This window comes from Phaenicophaeus curvirostris, chromosome 2, assembly GCF_032191515.1.
Source record: "Phaenicophaeus curvirostris isolate KB17595 chromosome 2, BPBGC_Pcur_1.0, whole genome shotgun sequence".
NCBI classification, from domain to species: domain Eukaryota; kingdom Metazoa; phylum Chordata; class Aves; order Cuculiformes; family Cuculidae; genus Phaenicophaeus; species Phaenicophaeus curvirostris.
This window is the reverse complement of record NC_091393.1, coordinates 45,318,416-45,338,221: the sequence shown is the minus strand read 5'-3', so window position 1 is coordinate 45,338,221 and position 19,806 is coordinate 45,318,416. Positions and strand designations below refer to the sequence as shown.

Sequence of the window (19,806 nt, the reverse complement as noted above, 5' to 3'; positions counted from 1 at the left end):
AAATGACATTGCTCCCGGCATCGTCAGCAGTGATGCAGCCCAGCAGTTTGCAGAAACTGCTGATTTTAGGAAATTTTATCTATGAATGTGTCATATGGCAATAGGGAGCTGGGATCATTCCCAGATGCTTTGCTGAATATTGAAAGCCAGAAAGCTTTACCAACAGTACTTGCTGTATGTACTCAGGGATCTACAAAAACAAATCAGGCAGGTTTTTCTCTCTCCTTTTAGATTGGCTGTTTGCTGAAGTAGCTGTTGTTTCAGCCTACTGAATTTATTTCCTTTAGCAGAGGACAGCAGATCGTTGATGCTTTCCATTCAGAAGTTCAAGAAATAATGTGCATTGTTTCCTTGTTTTTGCTCCGTCTTGCACATTCCTGGAAGGCCATGCAAGGGAGAAATAATTCAACAGAGCAAAGAACATAAAGGACTCTTTTTTAAAATTCTTTTTTTCTCTTTCCTTCAATTTCTTTTATGCAGAAACTCCCATATTTGTTTCAAAGGCAAAGACATCTTTATGTGAAAGACCATTGTTGATGCAGCACTGAGCAAGGCAGTGGCATTTTCCTGCCTGTGAGGCAGGGTGTGGCATTAACTCTTGGCACTCTGAGTCTCAGTTGTCTGAATTTCCAGCTGTTTGGCTGTTCTGTGTGTTCTGAGAAACACATTACATGAACATTTATCCCTCTGCAGAAAAGTGTTGGGTCTTTATTTGTTCATATTTTGTAAGACTTTTGGAAATCATCAGCTGTATTTGAAGAGTTACAGACTATTTTTCTTGAAGTGCTCAAACTATCCTGAAATATAGGAGTAAGAGTAGGTAAATACAGGAGACAAAAATAAAATAAAATAGAAACACATGAATATTTTACAGTGTGTTTGTTAGTGGCACTAGAATGTAGAAGTTATTGTAAGATGGTGCATTTTGCAAAATAAGGCCTTTTTGGAGACAAGTGCAGGCTTTACTAATTCTTAGGATTTTGAATGGGCATAACATAGCGCAGCCATTGACTCTTAACATTAAAGGGCCAGCTGCAACTCAAAACTAGAACACTTGCTGACATCAATTACTTCTGGGCTATACTGCAGCTTGATGTTATTCTTCAGGTGTATCTGTCTGATGAACGTTACACTCCCCAAATGGTTAGAGTGGCAATATACATATTTATTACCACCTCTTTAGTGTAGTTTCCTGGCGTATAGGTGTTTTCTTTCCATAGCAATTTAGAGAAATATTGTATGCCAAAGAGACCTTTTGTACAATACAAAGCACTCCTACAGGACGACTTTGGCAGCACAGATGTTGCAGCTAGCCTTTTTTTTAGTCATGTCAGAAACTTTGAAAAAGTGTAATCAAAGGTTACTGGGGGCCGAAAAATATAATTAAACCCCCCCCCCCTTTTTTTAATTGCGTGGTTGTTCCACCTTACCGCCTTTCTTTTCCTTTTTTTTCTGTTGTTTTTCTCTTTTGTGGAGGTTTTTATATTTGCACAGTATTGTATTTATTTTTTATATTTTGTATATGTTCTGCATATCCAAGCATGACCTTTGCAAAAGGAGCTTTTAAACATTTGATACCATCCATAGAAAAGATAATCCATGTTTCAGTGATTATTTCATAGTCCTCTAAAACATACAAAGTACTGAGGAAAATCACTGGGATTTGGCATTTTTAGTGAGAATCTAGGAAGCACCTTTCGTCTTCCTATCTATGATTAAACTGCTGTCCACAGAACACTCTGAATTTCATTTACGGAAGGTCTGCGGTGGCTTCTGCATTCAGAATTCTTCATGAACTGACAACAACAAGCAGAAGAAGTGGAGTCTAACTTTGGAAGCTGCTTTTACCTTAAGGGTGTAATTAAATAGATGACGTGTGTGCTGGTTATCTAGGATTTTCCTGTTTTGCCTCTATTCTGCTTCAATGCAGTAGTGTCAGATTTCATCTTCCTATAGAAACCTGGTTTGTGAATTTTGCTATGTGTAACTTCAATATCATGTGCAGTTCAAGAGAGGGGCAGTATCAAACTTTATTTATAAAGGATCATTTAAAACCATACTTCCAGGTTAGTGACAGGGCCTTCATCCTATTCCTTCCAGTAAAGATTACATCTCCCAACATCAAACAACGTAAACCCTGATAAAATCCAGTGCTGTTCATATTATACAGCAGGGATTTTAAATGCAAAATATTTTCTTCAATAAGCGCAAATAAATTGAGGAAGCAGTAAAGTTTTCCTTCCCTGCACTTGCTTCCATGGCTATAGCATGACAGCAGCCATGTAGACTACACACAATCTTGACTTTCTCAGTGAAATTTTCGTGGGAAATATTATGGTCAAAAGAATTCTCTAAAAGCTCTTGGAAGTGATCAAAGCAAACTTATTTGAAGGAAGGTAAAATGCCCGTTTCTAATGAAGGACAAAGGTATGCATGCACACAAGCGCACTGTATTTAGATTGGTAAAGGAACACAAATTTACAAATCTACTTCGGCAAAAGCATTTAGGAATTTTAGCATTTCAGGGAGTTGGACTTGGTGATCCTTATGGGTCTCCTTCCAGCATGAGATATGCCATGATTCTAAGTTTTGTAGTAAAGGGACACCCTGCATAGTGTGAGGTCTCACTCATCAGAAGAATGATGAACTTCAGGCTATAAGGAAGAAGATAAAAATTATTGCGCTACTCCCTTACTGAAGGTTATGAGGGAAAGGACTAGTTCTTGCATTCTTGGGAGGTATCCTGAAATAGCCATTTGAATAGACCACAAACACTAAAATACTTGCATAAAGACATTTTATTATGAATGCAATGTATATATAGATTTTTCTTTCTTTTTTTTTCTTTTTTAAAATCTGAGGTGCTTATATAAACAAACAGACCCAAATTGGCTGAATGACAGTTAGGTTGCAGGGCATGACAATGGCTGAACACCCTTCAGCTCCAAAGCTTTGCTGAAGTTAATCTCTTGAGGTTTAGCAGTACCCTTGGTGAGCTTCAGAAATCGAATACATCCTTTAAAACGGATATTAGTGGTCAGCCCAAACTGGGTCACACCATCTGAAGAAAGCAAAAGAAAAGGTAAAAAGAATTATGTTAGTTTGAGTTCATACTTCAGTTTGTTTTCCTCAGAGTCCTGCAGAAAAATCCATGTCCCCAGAAATATATTGTTTTATTTGCTTTGTATCTTCTTTAGTAAAAAAAAGGACAAACACATGACAAATGTGTCTGTTAGTAGTAACAATCCATTTTTCTTTCCTTTTTCTGTCCTAGCATTACAGTAAAGGCCAGAATGGATGCAACTCTCAGCCCTAATATCATGAGAAAGCCATTCCTCAGTATGGATTTCAAGTGTCATCTAAGGAACATTTTTGAGAGTTTTAAAGCATTCTGGGTTTTTTTTCCCCTTGCTGATAGTAAAGCCAAGGACTTGAGTACATCTAAAGAAGGAGAGGATAGAAGTGAGGTCTGGTTTCAATGGGAAGCTGGATATATTTCCTTCAACTGCTTGAAATTCATGGCCCAAATTATTTCTCAGTACTCTTCCAAGTGAAAATGTGGCTCCAGGGATGTACTCTGATATAAAACTAAGTGACTGATAAAGTAAGGGTTGCAGAAATAACTTTACACCTGTAGAGGACTGGCCAGCCACAGCACTATGCTGTTTCACAGAGGATGATGTGGCTGAATCCATCTGTCCCTCCTTGCACAGGGAATAGCGATAGTAGGAGATGAGTGATGGCTTTTATGGGTAGCCAGGAATTTACATCTTCGCCTTTGCTCTGGTAGCAAAAAGTTTCTCAGCACAGGAAATTCTCCACCATTCTGGCTGGTTGACAACTGTTTTGCACTGCTTATGCAACCAAGAGGACTGGAAAATACAAACATTTACTAATTTTACAAAATACCATGATACGTTAAATTTGTGATGAGGGTATTGGGAATGTTCAGACTAATCTTGGATGAGCCACATTAGACTGTGGGAGAAGTGTGAGGTGTTTAAATTTGCATGCAGGTTTATTAAATCATTTCGTAACTTGCCATGTGGCTGAACTCAGGAATAATCACTTCAACATGATGTAAGTGTAGGCTTGTTTTGTGCAGACTGCAATGTTACTGCCATTTGTTTCTCTTGTTATGTTCCTCTTGACGTATGGTCCAGAACGAGATAGTAACTCCATCTGCAGTATCTCTTTAGTGCTAGCTGCTATGCTAAAATCCTGCTTTGTTATAAAAAGGCTGCCACAGATCTGTTTTCTTCTGGCACTAAGTTGTTGGTCCTTATCAACAGTCACTGTGACTGAAGTACAACTTTCATGTATCAGTATCAAGAAAATTTTTGAAAAATTTTCTGAAGGTTGAGAGAGAAGACTTCTTGATGCACTGCATCACATATTAGAATGAAGGGGAAAACAACTTCCAGAAAATCATTTAGGAAGTAATTCAAGAGGCATCTTGCTATTGACCTCAGTATGCACTTGTGCAAATATTGCAGATATAATTAGCTGTTTTGTTTGCAAACTAGAAGGAAACTTTATTATAAATGCAGGAAAATTGGCACTTTGCAAACATCTTAACTCCTTTTTCAGAAAATAAACTGCTACTAGGTAAACTTATTGATTGTCTATGAACAGATCAATTGTAGTATTCATTATCAGCTTAGTGGAAGATATAGCTAGCTGCAAAGCTCAGCCCAGTTCTGGATCCTGTTCAATTACCTCTGCCTGAAGGAAGTTCTCTCAAGGGATTCCAGAATACTCAGTAGCAAATTTTGATTATTTTTTTCCCTTTAAAATCCACCAGACCACTAGCGAAAATGATAATCAGAAAGAGATGGTGTCCTCTCACCTCTCTGTGCAAACTATTGTCCACATTCCTCTGTTCCTCAGGTTTTACAGGCTGATTTACACATTCAGTGCCTTGCTGCCCAAGAGCATATACGCATTCTTTAGTTAAATTTAAATTTGCCAAACGCTGTTACTATTGAAACATAATTATTATGCTGTACTAAACAAAAAGGTTTAAGACAGGAGGCTGTGCGTGAATGTGAGCAGCAGAAGGCAGAAAGTCTGCCTACTGAAAAGTGACAGTGCCTACATTTGAAACTGAGCAGGGGGATATGTGAGAGTCTCTTGGTGCTGCAGAACTTCTTGTTCTGAAATGCAGCTGAATGCAGAAATGAGCATCCTTGCCAACCGAGACAAACTTGGATAGTCTTACCCATAATCTTTAGCGTACTAGTCCTAATTGCGTTTAAGACATTACCAAGGCAGTATTGCTAGAGTGTAAGTAAAGCATCATTTGTGTGTTAAATGCTCACCAGGATATCCTCCAACAAAGACAGGGTCATTAGTGTCTGCTGAGGTTGAGGCCCTGTTTGGGCTGTTACCATCCACCTGTCTGTCATCCACAGTCAACTCTAAACGGTGTTTGATCTTGTTAGCTAGAACCTTGTGCCACTGTCCATCACACAAGCTGCCTGGTGCGTCAGGCTCATAGATAGCAGAGAATCGGCCTGCTCCATTGTCAACGTGAAACATCACCTGAAAAGCGTGACATGAAAGTCAGGTAGTTCTCAAAACAGTTCTACAGTTCTTTTGTTTGTTTGGTTTTGTTTAAGTCAACATGCTCTGACTGCACACAATAAAGCTCTAATTAAATACAAGATTTTAAGTGTATCACTGTCCCTCTGAGATCTGGGTTATGCCACTGAGATAAACACTAGTGGAAATACGCAAAATTGTTGCATAGGTTGTTATTTTTCCATTTTTTTTGTCTTAGTTTTGGGGTGTTTTACACCCTCACACCATGCTCTTTAGAGTGGTAGGTTACTGACTGGTTTTCCAAACTAAAAGAAAAATACACAAAAGCAACTATTATGATTAATGACAAAGCCTTTCCTCAAAACTTTCTGTATGCTCACTAATTTAAGTCGTGATGTTGCAGGTTTAGGAAACTTGTTACAGAATCTTTCAAAATATCTTTGTAAAAGTGTAGAAACCTCTTGATGTATGGGAAGTGGCAAATGCTGCATAAAGGAGGGCCCTGATATTGACTGAGACACCTTGAGATTGAGGTAGTTAGCTCGCATTGTAACTACCTGTGCTTTCTAAAACCAGTCTCTATAAAAAGCTTTGCTACTTACTTTTCCATCTACTAATTCGATGCCAAGGCCATCCATTTTCTGGCTGCTGACTCCTAGGAGAACACCATTCATTTGTGTTGTACGGAATTCAAATTCCACGAGCAGGTCTGTTCCCACTTTGTATGCACCAACTTACAGAGAAAAGGGGAAGGGTGATGAAATAAAGAAAAACATTTAATACATTATTCCTAATAATCACACAAAGTGTGTTGCCGTTAAGGCAAGGTAACTAACACAGCATTATTAATGCACTCCATCTCATGTTAAATCATGTAAGCAACTGTTATGGAGGCTGTGCTTAGTGTGAGACCTTGCTAGAAAGTCATATAGTCTATCACTAGGCAAGATAACTAAAACTGATCAGCACAGTGTTTCAAGTATTGGTTTCACTTTGCCTCCAGTCTACAGGAGTTAGGTAGCACTGGAAGTTTTTTAAGTAGCATCTCTTTTTTCTCTGTTCTTTGCCTATCAGCAGAATTGCTGTTCATTACCTGTTTTGGCAAAGCCTGTTCCATCAAAGTATGTTCCTTTCTGTGCAGTGACAAAGCATTTGCCAACATTGAAGCTGGAAGTTGGATTATCCAGGTCAACTGGTGATTCTGTCATTTTAAAATTTCTGATGCAGCCATCGATGCTATAGGTGACCTGCAGTCAATATTTCAAACAAAATGTATAAGTGTATAGAGCAAGCTGAAATTCTCAGAATAAAGGCCTAAAGTATGTCATCAGAAAGCACTTTTCTTCTGCTTCTCAGCTGCATTTATGGAGCTGAATAAAACTTGAATTTTACATGGCTAATCCTTATTATCTGATTGTAATTGGAATCTAATCTCAGTCATACTGAGGATGAATTACAATACATTTCTGGGATGCGATCTGAGTCACATCTATTTGGCTTAATGGAGGGGACATAAAATAATACACTGCATAATGAAACACAGCAAATTACATCAGCAATGTAGGAATTCAATGGCCCATACTTTACCTTTTTAATTTACTAGGGTTTGCAAGTAAATAAAGATACTGGATAGAGTTCTCTGGGCTGCTGATCAATTTACTAGGAATATTTTTTCCCCTTTTAATCACTTTACGCTGGGCCTAATTTTGCATGGTAAAACAGAGCTAATGCAGGTACACATCTACTTAAGTGAACAATGTCCTTATGTAAAGGTTGTTGAATGCACATGGTTCTTTGTATAATAGCTATATTTAGGTCTGGTGACCACAGTGACAAGGACCACTCGTGGTCAGAGAGGCAGGTGGAGGCGGGGAATGGGCTCGGGTGAATGTGCATGATCACAAACTGCAACCCCAGTTTGGCTTCTATGCTGGGAGCATGTTACTGTGACACTGAGCGAGTGATGTGTGCATAGTTAAGCTAGTGATGTAAGTAAATGAGCCCCTGCCTGGGACTCTACATCCTGGGTTGCCCTGAGTGTGACCAGTGCATTACGGTGGGACCTCTGACAGCCACTGGCATCTCCCCCAGAGCTCCCTTCCCTTTTCTCTCTGAGGTGGGCAGAAGGTGCACTTTGGTTCTTGGCTTCAGACAAAGTCTTTGACCTTTGACTTAGAGCCAGGAAAATTATCTCCCATATCAGTGGGAGAAAGGAAAATGATAAACCTGTACTTTGAGAAAAAAGACATATTCATAAGCAGTGCAGAAGGAAGGAGGAAAATAAAAATCAGCATATAAAATACAGCATAATAGTAAGTATAAATACAGAAGGGAGAAAGGCATACATGCAGAGAGAAGTCTTGACTCTGCACAGAACCTACTCTAACAACATCCTGACTAGTAATTCGAAAGAATTTCACAAGGATTTCTACCCTTGTAAATCAAAGCTGAATATGCTGTGGAATTACATAGGATACTAGTGCTAAATATACCTGTTCAAAATTTTCATGAGAATCACAGAATCACAGAATCACAGAATAACCAGGTTGGAAGAGACCCACCGGATCATCGAGTCCAACCGTTCCTATCAAACACTAAACCATATCCCTCAGCACCTCATCCACCCGTACCTTAAACACCTCCAGGGAAGGTGACTCAACCACCTCCCTGGGCAGCCTGTTCCAGTGCCCAATGACCCTTTCTGTAAAGAATTTTTTCCTAACGTCTAGCCTAAACCTCCCCTGGCGGAGCTTGAGGCCATTCCCTCTTGTCCTGTCCCCTGTCACTTGGGAGAAGAGGCCAGCACCCTCCTGTCTACAACGTCCTTTCAGGTAGTTGTAGAGAGCAATGAGGTCTCCCCTCAGCCTCCTCTTCTCCAGGCTAAACAACCCCAGCTCTCTCAGCCACTCCTCATAAGGCCTGTTCTCCAGCCTTTTCACCAGCTTTGTTGCTCTTCTCTGGACTCTCTCTAGAGCCTCAACATCCTTCTTATGGTGAGGGGCCCAGAACTGAACACAGTATTCAAGGTGCGGTCTCACCAGTGCCGAGTACAGAGGGAGGATAACCTCCCTGGACCTGCTGGTCACGCCGTTTCTGATACAAGCCAAGATGCCATTGGCCTTCTTGGCCACCTGGGCACACTGCTGGCTCATATTCAGTCGGCTGTCAACCAACACCCCCAGGTCCCTCTCCTCCAGGCAGCTTTCTAGACAGACTTCTCCTAGTCTGTAGCACCGCACAGGGTTGTTGTGCCCCAAGTGCAGGACCCGGCATTTGGCCTTGTTAAACCTCATGCCATTGGACTCAGCCCAGCGGTCCAGCCTGTTCGGATCCCTTTGCAGAGCCTCCCTACCCTCCAGCAGATCGACACTTCCACCCAGCTTAGTGTCGTCCGCAAACTTGCTAAGGGTGCACTCGATGCCTTCATCCAGATCATTGATGAAGACATTGAACAGGGCTGGACCCAGCACTGAGCCCTGGGGAACCCCACTTGTCACTGGCCTCCAGCTGGATTTCACACCATTTACCACCACTCTCTGGGCCCGGCCATCCAACCAGTTTTCCACCCAGGAGAGTGTGCGCCTGTCCAGGCCAGAGGCTGACAGTTTCTCAAGCAGAATGCTGTGAGAAACTGTGTCAAAGGCTTTACTGAAGTCCAGGAAGACCACATCCACAGCCTTTCCCTCATCCAGCAGCCGAGTCACTTTGTCATAGAAGGCGATCAGGTTAGTCTGGCAAGACCTGCCTTTTGTGAACCCGTGTTGACTGGGCCTGATCACCCGGTTCTCTTGCATGTGCTTCATGATAGCACACAAGAACTTGAGCACTATCAGCGAATAAATTCATTTCTGAGCCAAACATGGCTTTCTGTGAGATTTTTCATAAATAGACCTTTTTCTAATTTATAAATAAAAGTCATCTCCAGATCATCAAGTTTTGATACCAAAAAAGAAAAACATCATAAAAGTGAACAAATTTTGCTCTCTTCATTATGAGAATAAATCATAGAAAGGCAAGATTTGTAAACAACTTGATAACTTTCTCTAACTTTATGATTTCCCTTTCCCTGTGGAAAAGCAAATCTGGTAATACTTTGGCATGGCAACTAGCAATATAACATCTGCTGAAAGCAGAGTTTTGAGTGTTTAAAATGTGACGTCTGCTGAAACCGAACAAGTAGGTATTGGTCTTCTGCACTAAATAAGAAGCCAGCCCACCTACGGTTATGTATTACATTAGTGTCTTGAAAGGTTGATGTGTGTTTAGCAGAAAGGCCTAACTAAGTTAATAAATGCTTTCAACTTAATTTTGCTTCAGAGCCTTTACATGAAGCCTACAACACAATACCCTATACAATCTACATCACGCTGTGTATTTTAATGAATGATTGAAAGGCAGGCACTGTTTTTTAACTTCTGTGAATGACATTTGAAGTCACAGCTTCATTTAAATCCTAAAGCACATAAGACTGTCAGGATCTGACATGGCTGTTATTGCCTGACTAAGCCATTTATCTGCACAAGTTACTCTATTACTTCTGATGAGGAGCAGCAGGTAGGGATTTATATTACCTTTCTCCTTACATTAGAGTTTGTAAATTGCAGGTGTATTACAAAGAGTATAATTTGCTAGTATTAGGAATTATATGTTGTGGATAATTAAATATTGCTTTTGTTTCTAAGTGCTTCAGAATTGGTTTGGTAAATCCAAATGATCAGTAGGTTTGCCTCAGTTTGGGCTTTCTGCCCAATCCAAAATTTGCTGAGAAATATGATTTTACAGGTAAGTTTTGTTTATGGAATATAACTCTCAGATTTAAAGTGGCTACTCTTTCCCTTCATCGCTCCTCCATGAGTTATTGTAGGCACATATTTAAGCAGGACCTAGGGATTTCTTTTCTGCATTTGTTTTGTCTATTTAAACTGGTGGACCCTTGCCTGTCTATAGACTAGTATTTGGCATTCCAAAACCATCTTACTAACTAAAATGGTATTTACTCATGTGCAGTTTCTTTAAGAATCTGTTTTGTTTCTTTACCAGGATTTGTATTTTTGCCTCTTCTTTACAGATTCTGTATAATCACTGAGAATGAGCCAAGATATACTACTACTGACATTCCAGTTATTTGTCCACATTGTGCTACACTATATGCCTAATTAGTTGTTTGCTAGAATGAAATTCACTCAAGTTCTGGCTTCTGCTTTAAAAGACTCCTCTGTGCAAAGAGAAAAATAATGCAGGGAGGAGTTTTTCTCTCATTCTGATACTGACATATCTTGGGGCATGGGAGGGCAGCAATAAAGTAAGATGACTGACATGGGGTTGCGTGGATAGATGATGTAAATGGTCTGGGAGAGAGAATTCAGTATTCCTAGTTAATTCAACAAAGTTTAGGCCAAAATGATAACCACCTCTCTGGGCTCCCTGTTTGCCAAGGTATCTTCTGTGCCAGCACAGAAGCTGGGCATTTAGACCGAAACAGTGATAAATGGATACATGCACATTTCATTTGGAAACAGAAAGAGGACAACAGGGTTTTCATGGCCTTACTTCAAAACATACTCTTTCATAGTTCAGTAATAACAACGCAAAACCAATTACTACAGTAAGCAGTAGTGCTACTGTGTACTTTGTCCTGGTTAATTTTGGCTTCTACCCCTTCTCTTAGGACACACTTCCACTGTTTATTAGCACTTATTGTTTATGGTTAGATGAATTCCTGCCAAGAAAAAGGCAAGTACTATTCAGGACTTGGTACACCAGCTGTTCAGTGAGCTAAGTGGATACAAGCGTATGGATGTAACTCTGTTATTTCTTTTCATTAACTGGGTTCCAAGTCAGATCTTTCCACTGAAAGAATTTAGTGTACTTCCGGTAAGATTCATTTTATCAATGTTCTTGCCCAGTCTGGGGAAAAAGCAAAACAAAACAAAACTGCAAAGACATTGGCACCAACAAAGATATACTTAAGGAGTATAGAATAACTTAATTGAACTTGCTTACCGGACCAATTCTTCTGGTTGTGTAGTTAATGGGCAATCCTCCAACATACAACATTCCAACAACATCCAATATATCAGCCTTCTTGGGACTAACAGTCTTATTTGAAACATCATCTACTATAAGGCTTCCTTCTTGCTTCATTCGAATTACTTTTATCTAAAAAAATCCCACACAAACGCAACACAATTATGGACAGTTTTCTGATAACAGTTTCCAGGCTGTAACTAGCCTTATAATCCAAAATATATAATGACATGGGAGAAAGCAGTAGGAGTGGTTAGCAGAAGTACTGTGGCAGCAACTACGGATAATGCTTATGGAACAGAGCTCCTGTGCAAGGTTTTGTTCAAACACATGACTGCTTTTTAATTAGCTCTAGGTCAGGAGGCATCATGTCTATTATTTATTAGAACTACTGAAAGGACTTGGGGTTTCTTTAAAACTCTTGTTAATATCATACACGTGCCACAATATTGTTTTTCCTGGGATAAGATAGCAATTTTAAGTACTAGAAACAGTAAATACTGAATGTTAATGGCACCAGTTGCAAATCTTTACTACAGCATGTTTGCAGACAATATTGACTTTATGATTCCATAAGTGGACATGCCTCAGATCATAGTTCATGCTAGAGTATATGTAATACCAACTATGTTCTGTTGGTATTATGGCTTCTGTTTTGAGAAATGGGTTGTGAATTGCATGGAGGAAGTGCAATTGCTGAAGAGTTGAGGAAATTCTACTCCAACAACTGCAGGCCAACTCTGTTCCAAAGATTTATACCGAAATTTCTACAAATCAGTATAATAATGATTCTGTATTAAAAAAAAAGGGATAAAATGTAAAATGTGACATGTGCATTAGCAGATTCCCAAATAGCACAGTGGTTAGGTCACCAGAGTAGCAGAGAAAGCACAACAGCATTTTTCTTTGGCTTTTCTTTAATATGGTGCTTCTGCTTCAGTGTGGTAGCACATCTGTCATGCAACAGGAATGACTGAGCACTGACAAGAGATGGCCTAAAGGCAAGGGATTAAGGGATTGAGCTTGGTACTTATAGACAACTGTAAATTTAAGATGGACAGTTACAGCCTGGGCAGAAGGAGGATTTGGTGAGCAAGACAGGAACTGAGAACAGTCAGTCTTACAAACAACCTAAAGAGACAACAGCAGGCTTCTGTTGGCCTGGTAGAAATGTTTCAACCTAAACAATTTCAAATGGAGAAAAGCTTCTCACTAAAAGGATTGTTTTAAGGAGAAGCCTCTGCTTCTTAAAAATGAAGACTGTGGCCTTTGCTCAAAGAGATTGTCTTATCCTCTACTCTCAACACAGCCTTTCTTATGCTCTTTGGGAATTGTGACTTTGGATACCCTCTCCATTCTCTCCTGCAAAAATGGCACTTACAACGAGGGTGCCTCTCTTGCAGGGTGCCAGGCTGCATGCCCAAAGAGCACTGTCTTTCATTAAGAAAGAGATGCTCTGGTTAGTTTTGTTACAACACAGAGAAAATGGCTAAAAAAGCAAAAATACACCTCTTCTGTATTTATAGAGGGTCTAGCAGAAAGAGGCCCTGGCCTACTGCCAGCATTCCTAGGCATTACATAAAACAGATAAATAATGACTACGTTTTTATTTTTCCCCTTCATAAAATACCTTGGTATAGCACATTTGCTAACATCAAAAGTTTCACGAACAAAAATCCAGTGAAAATAAAATTCCTGTGGAACAGGATGGGAATGAAGCAGAGAGGGACGAAGGATGACTGCAAAGAGGGTTTCATAAGAGCAATTCAGACATAATAGAAAATGCAATTAGATTTTTTCTCATTTGGTGACGGAGAGGTGGATGGTGACTTCTCAAATATCTGTCCAGAATTTAATTTCTCTTAGAGTATATAACATGAATACACAGTTACATGTATTCTCTGCCTTTACTGATGTCTTCAAGCACGTTTCCTAATGAACCTGCCTATGTGTCAGTTGTCCTTTGTCTAGTAAATACTAAACTTTATGGCTGTGATATTATTCCTTCCCTTACCATTTCAATGCCACAGGCATTGTATATAAATACATCTTCTCATGATGTCATAGGAGGGGGATGCAAATATATCCATGAATGTCATATTTATTCCCTAATGAATTGAATTAATAATGCAGGGAAGATTTACTTAAATGTTACTTCTTTTTCCTTTGATCTTAGCATATGGCCAAACAATGACATTACTAACAACTGGCTTTAATGATGCATTCCATCATCATGAACTGATACTCACCTAAGTCCTATTAGGCAAGAAGGAATATTTTCTGCAGTTCCTTACCATACATGGGACATATTCTAAATATGTCCAGAAACGTGTTTCCTGAGGGACAAATTTCAAAGACCAGCACTAACATTTTTGTTAGTGGAATATGTACCGTGTGCTTAATAGTGAATCTGAAAGCACAAATTTTGCAGACTACAGAATACCCTAGTTGTAAAGTTTAGTTTGCATAGACTACAATTTGCAAATATCTTAAGGCAAAACAAAGCTCACTCTTAGCATTACAAAGAATAATTTATCATTAGAGGCCATTATACCTTGTGCCACTGGCCATCGCTTATTTTGTTGGAAATCATTGTGTTGGTGTCTCCACTCCCCAGATCATAGCTGAAGTAAGGCAGTCCATTCTTTATCTGAACTGTAGCAAAATCAGCATGGTTGATGCGGGCCATATAAAACAGCAAGCCAGAATCAGCTGTTGTTCGGACTTCAAATTCAATTGTAAGTCTGGAAAGCAAACAAATGAGAAAACAGTAACAAAGTAAAAGACATCCAGAGTCAGAAAGTAGACATATTTATCTGCTTTACCTTTTTGTTTCGCTCTAAAACCACTTTACAGTCGGTGGCCCATTTTACTAGCCCATCAGAGTTTAAGAAAAATAATCAGGTTATATGTGAATTGCATTTCACATATATCTGTTCCCTGCCACATGAGCATTCATTAGTTCCTTTGCTGTGGAAATACAAAAGTGCAACCTTGGCATAGAATTTCAAGATATAATTCTCAGCTGCAGTTGTAGTTGCTAGAAAATCTCAGCGCTTGTAAAATTTCAGCAGCGTTATCCATCATCCACATACATAATGCTCACAAAGGAGTGAGCTGTAGTGACAGCTGGCAGTTGTTGAGTTTCTAATAAGTGGTATTGCCTGAGCACAGGTCACAAAACTTTTTAAAGATGCAGAGAGAAGAGTTTACAAGCAGGATATAGAACACTTATTCTGATTTCTAACAACTGAAAATGGGAGTGCATCTGAGGAGGTCTCTTGACCCCTTAGAGAGAATGGTAATGCCAAAAACTTCCCCTACAGCAAAGAACTTTGGAAGAAGCGATTAAGGTTATCTTGATGCTAAGGTTGTACAGGCAGCATATCACTAACCTAGCCCAAGCTAAGCTGTAAAGTTGGTAGTTGGTAATATAAACATGAAAAATCATTGCATTCAATTGACCAGGCTAGGATTCTTATTTGAAAACAAGACAGGCAAGGACTGTAGGACCACATATTCCTTTTAATTATATTCCTAGTTTTCAAAAATTAGCATGTGTGAAAATATGCAGTACAGCATCTCAATAGATAAAAATAAGTATGAGGCTGATGGGCTTGTAAACTATAAGGTAGCAAAAATCCTTAGTGGTGTGACCTAGCACATTTGTTAACAATCACATGCCTTCAGAGCAAATATGAACAATTAACAAGTTATAGCTTCACAAATCCATTGAAAACAGCTGTATTTTTCTAAGTAGCTCTTGGAACTCCTTTGCATATCAGCATGTATTGTTATACTTTGGGAGGGCAATGTAATTCTGCCTCTTTCCTGTGCAAGTTTGACCTTAACTATTGAGGTAAAGGGGGAAAAAAGGTTTACTTATTACAAGAAATTATCAAGTTACGGAACCATGAAACCTTCTTCTGAGAAAGCAACCTATAAACTCAGTTGCATGACCCAGTTCCATTTTTCTGTTTGTTGTCTGCAAATCAGTCTGGGATCTGTGTGTGCCCAGATCTTTACAAATAAAGAAGCAAACTGGTTTTGTGAGAGCTACTTAGGTGGGGACCTCATTGCCTAGATTTCATACTTAAATGCTTTTTATGTTTGCTTAATGAAATGAATTAGCCATGGGACATGATCTTTCCCAGATTATGCCCATAATTTTGGGAGATGCTTTTAAGAATATTAGGAGTGGCATCCTATTTTGACACGATTCCATCAAAACTCATTGCTGAACTCAATGGTTTACCTGTTTTTCACCTTGGTGTCATCAAATGCAACTGCAATGTGGCTGTTCCTTGAAAGACCAAATTGCTTGGCACCTTCCAAAATGGCTGGTTCTGTGTCAGCAGCACAGGAGTCCTGCAAAATAAACACCAATCACACAAATGTCATATTTTGTATCTATCTCTACTGAGTACATGCTGGAAGTCTTCCAGCTGCTCAGGAGTCACAATATTCTACCTAGTCTAGACACTGGGCCTGCAATTTTCTAGCGTCTTGACGTCTCATCACACCAGCTAAAGTTATAAACCAGTATGACAGGAACTTGGTGTTAAAGCAGAGCTCATTAAGCTGGCTGTAAAAGCTAATAAAAGTAATATATGAACATCGCTGCTTTCATGCCACCAGTGGATATTTACAAGGGTCTTAAGTGCTTTCCAAGTGGTTCAGTGAACTCTTAGCTCACATAACTGAGTTTTATACAGTAGGATGCCCTCTTGCAGAAATGAAGCAAGATGTAAATTTTAAAGGGATGCTTTGCTGTTGACCTGAAATCTAGTTGCATTAAAAATAATGAGTTAAAAGTAGTTTCATATCCTGTACCTGTCAACAATGCCCCCATTTTACCTCTTTATACTATTTTACAATTTTGTTCTTTATTTAATGTGCTGTTGTTTCCCCTGGTGCTGTTGAAAGGCCCCCACAAACAATAAGGGAAGCTGAGTAACTGATGTTTAGAAGCAATAACTGTTAAACTCCCTGAACTGTCTAATGCAGACACATTACCCAGGGGGTAAAGAAAGAAAACCCTCCCTGTCTGTTCCACTTCTGTTAATCTTAAAGTGGTACAACAATGGAAGGTAAAATATCCTTTGCCCAGTAAAATTTCTCCTTTTAATTTCACCAAGTCTTTTAATCTCTGGCCTTAATGCTCTTGTATACGGGTGCCTGGGGCAAAGAGAGACCGTGGTAATTACCAGCTCCTGGTCATGTCTAGCTTTTGCCTCCCACTGAGAGTATTGTGAAGAAACTACTCAAAGGATCTAACACAACAAAATATCAGGACAATACTGCTGGAAAAAACCCAGACTTTGATAGCTGCGAGCTCTGTTTTTAAGCACTATGGCTGATATCATTTTGGATTAGCAACAGTCTCTTATTTGAGCCCTGACTCAGCAGGGACCTGCAAAGCACGAGGTGTGGTGCTCTGCTGACAGAGTCCTTTCTGTGAAACATTTTGAAAATGTCATGCGTGATTCATCAGGTACTGGGATTTCAGCTGCAAAGAGGAAATTTCTTTCCCCTCTCACTCAGTTTTTCAGTGCTGTTACGTTTTTTGCTGTGACACGTCACAAAAATCTTCACAACATTATAGAGCACTTCTGAAAAACATTCTTCCAAATGTGTGCTCTGGTTTGGATATGACAAAGTAGAACACCACACATTGTGGTAAGTACATATCAATGTGCAACGAACAGGAAGACAAGGGGAAAATTCAGCAGAACCAAACAAAGTTATGAATGCGTGACAGCAGTCTTCCAGTGATTATCAAATAGAAAAAAATCATATTCCCATAATATTGGGTAAAGTTTCAGATTATTTTAAGATTTACAGGTTTATGTAGATGTTTAACAACTACCTTAAAAAAAATAATACTGTGTATATAATACTTTCAATAGCATTTGGGCTTGCTAAAATTTGAAGATGGGGGCTAACTGCTGGTACTGGAACAAAAGGGAAATATTGGAAAATACATTACCAAACACTTTTCTCTGGCATGGTTTCACATGTTACATGGTAAAAGGAAATATTCTGACAGTAAATTCAATCCTTGGCTAATATATGTTAGTAAAGGCTCTGGCCCTGGCACTTCAGCTGCTCCTTATCAGCAAACACTGCAGTTTGAATTCATTCCAGCAGGAGGACTGTAAGAAAGGGCAAGGTGTAGGAGACAGTGCCAAATGCATTCTGATGGTTGGAATCATAGCAAGCATACACCAACTATTTACTAATAAATACTAATCGATAATAGTGAGCATTCATTAGGCTGATGTGGAAACATCAGTAAAAGGATAAAAAAGCAGTAGGGCACTCTTAAAAATCTTCCAGGTTTTATTAATAAGCCTGTGTCTACTTTCACTTTATTTAAGGGTAGACAAGTTTACAGCCTTCACAAGACTGTGAACTAAACATGGATCATCAGCCTCTATTAAAATATTCCAGCTTTTTTTTTTTTTTAGTAGTGGGCTAAATGTGTCCTGAGTTCAAAACTGACTGCTTAATAATCTCCCATATTAGCTGAGAGCCTCAAGACTGAACACTCTTAAGCTGCACTTCAGACTTGTCACATATTAGGGACTGGATTGGTAAATCAAGAAGCTAGGTGTGTATCACAGTGGAAATGAAGGACAGAAAAGCCCACTGGTGGACTGTCACACATTCTCTACAAACAATGCTGTATTAGCAATTACAAAGAAAGTAATTAAGGGAAAAAGGAAGCACCACTGAAGTAGTCCCCACAGTTTACTGAAGAGTGTTAATGAAACAATGAAGTAATGCATGTAAAAATAGTGGAAGATACCGTTATGGAGTCAAATGCAGAAGTAATGCTGGCGCTCTTCATTTCAGTAGCAAGTGAATCCTGAGAAGCAGTGAATAACATCAGGCAGAAGCAGCAGTTATCCAATATTGAAAAATATTTTGGCATCCATAGCAAGCAGAAGCAGCAGCAGACTGGTAAAAAGTTTATTTCCCAACTTCTAGATCCTGTTTTGCCTTTAACAGAGGGTATTTTTTTTCATCTGGGATTAAACTCCCCTCCCCCTTTTCATGCAGATGGATAACAGAGATAAAAAAGTCCTAAAGGGACTTAACTAGAACAGATACCTTACCTACGCCTACTATGTGGATGCATTTTTTTTTTCTGCTGTATATTTTCCATACACAGCCCTACACTGACTTTCTGTATAATTAACTGTCACACAAGGACTATCTCATTATTAAACTATATTTACTCATTTTGTTGCAACATTCCCCAGAAAAATACTTTGGAAAACTTTCTTAGGTGAACATAAAAACTACCCAGTAGCTTGCCTTATTTAAAATGCGTTCAAGTCTTCAGAATACTAACACTGTTCCATTTTTTTTCTAAGAGAGAAACTGGAGTAATAGTATCTTATTTAGATTTTTATTCTGAACTCCTGTTTTGAGCTATCATGGCTCTAGATATGTGATATACAAAACACTTGGTTACAATGGGACTTGTTTCTGGTATTAAGGAGTAGATCTATTCCTCTCAATCTTGCAATTTAAAAGCTAGTGCTTAGAGTCCTAGAAAGTGTGCGGTTGCTCTGTCATGCGCTTCTGTGTTGTTTTATCTCGTTTATAATGCTTGATCAAGGGATGATACAACTGCGCTCTTTCACAACAGTGAGCAATAAACTGGATAATCTTTTTTTACCTTGTTGTTGCCTGGTTCTCTATCTTCTATGGTTGCCTTACTATACTGCAAATTTGCATACTTCACATTCTAAACAGAAAGATGCATCAGAGCCCTCATGTTACAACTACTCCACCTTGTGGGAATGAATAAAAAATGCTGCCCTGGAGCATTAGAAGGCCAATATATATGACTCTGGGGCTCAGGGCAAAGTAATAACTAAGATGAAACTTGCCTATCTTGAAGCCCAGGCTCCAGGTACACAGATGCATGCTGTACTGTGGAGACTTCAGCAGAGCCTGACAAGTCCTTCTAAATACAGCTGTACCATATATACATGGTTAATGAAGGTGGGAATGAATCTCAAATATAAGTTTAACCTTAATAAGTAAGGCGCTTTCATCTAATACTTGTGCCTTTTTTTTTGTAGGAAAATATTGTTAGAAATCCTGCCGATGTGCAAGGAAAACTAAATATGAATTCTGAAAACAAGTTAGGTAACAGGGAGTGACTGCAACAACTAGTTCATGTTCCTTTGTCCCTGAGACTTACAACTGACACTGAAA

At 39.1% G+C, this 19,806-nt stretch overlaps 1 protein-coding gene across 1 annotated transcript in view; it reads right to left on the bottom strand.

Moving 5' to 3' along the window:
* Positions 1-2,786: 2,786 nt before the first annotated feature.
* Positions 2,787-19,806, bottom strand: part of LAMA2 (laminin subunit alpha 2) — a 362,543-nt gene continuing 345,523 nt past the window's right edge. The window contains exons 58-65 of the mRNA XM_069851862.1: positions 18,383-18,442; positions 15,827-15,939; positions 14,126-14,315; positions 11,548-11,703; positions 6,638-6,791; positions 6,147-6,277; positions 5,322-5,544; positions 2,787-3,061 (exon numbers count right to left, since the gene is read on the bottom strand). Of these exons, the coding sequence (XP_069707963.1) occupies positions 2,904-3,061; positions 5,322-5,544; positions 6,147-6,277; positions 6,638-6,791; positions 11,548-11,703; positions 14,126-14,315; positions 15,827-15,939; positions 18,383-18,442 (1,185 nt within the window). The 3' untranslated portion in view covers positions 2,787-2,903. The remainder of the gene's footprint in view (positions 3,062-5,321; positions 5,545-6,146; positions 6,278-6,637; positions 6,792-11,547; positions 11,704-14,125; positions 14,316-15,826; positions 15,940-18,382; positions 18,443-19,806) is intronic.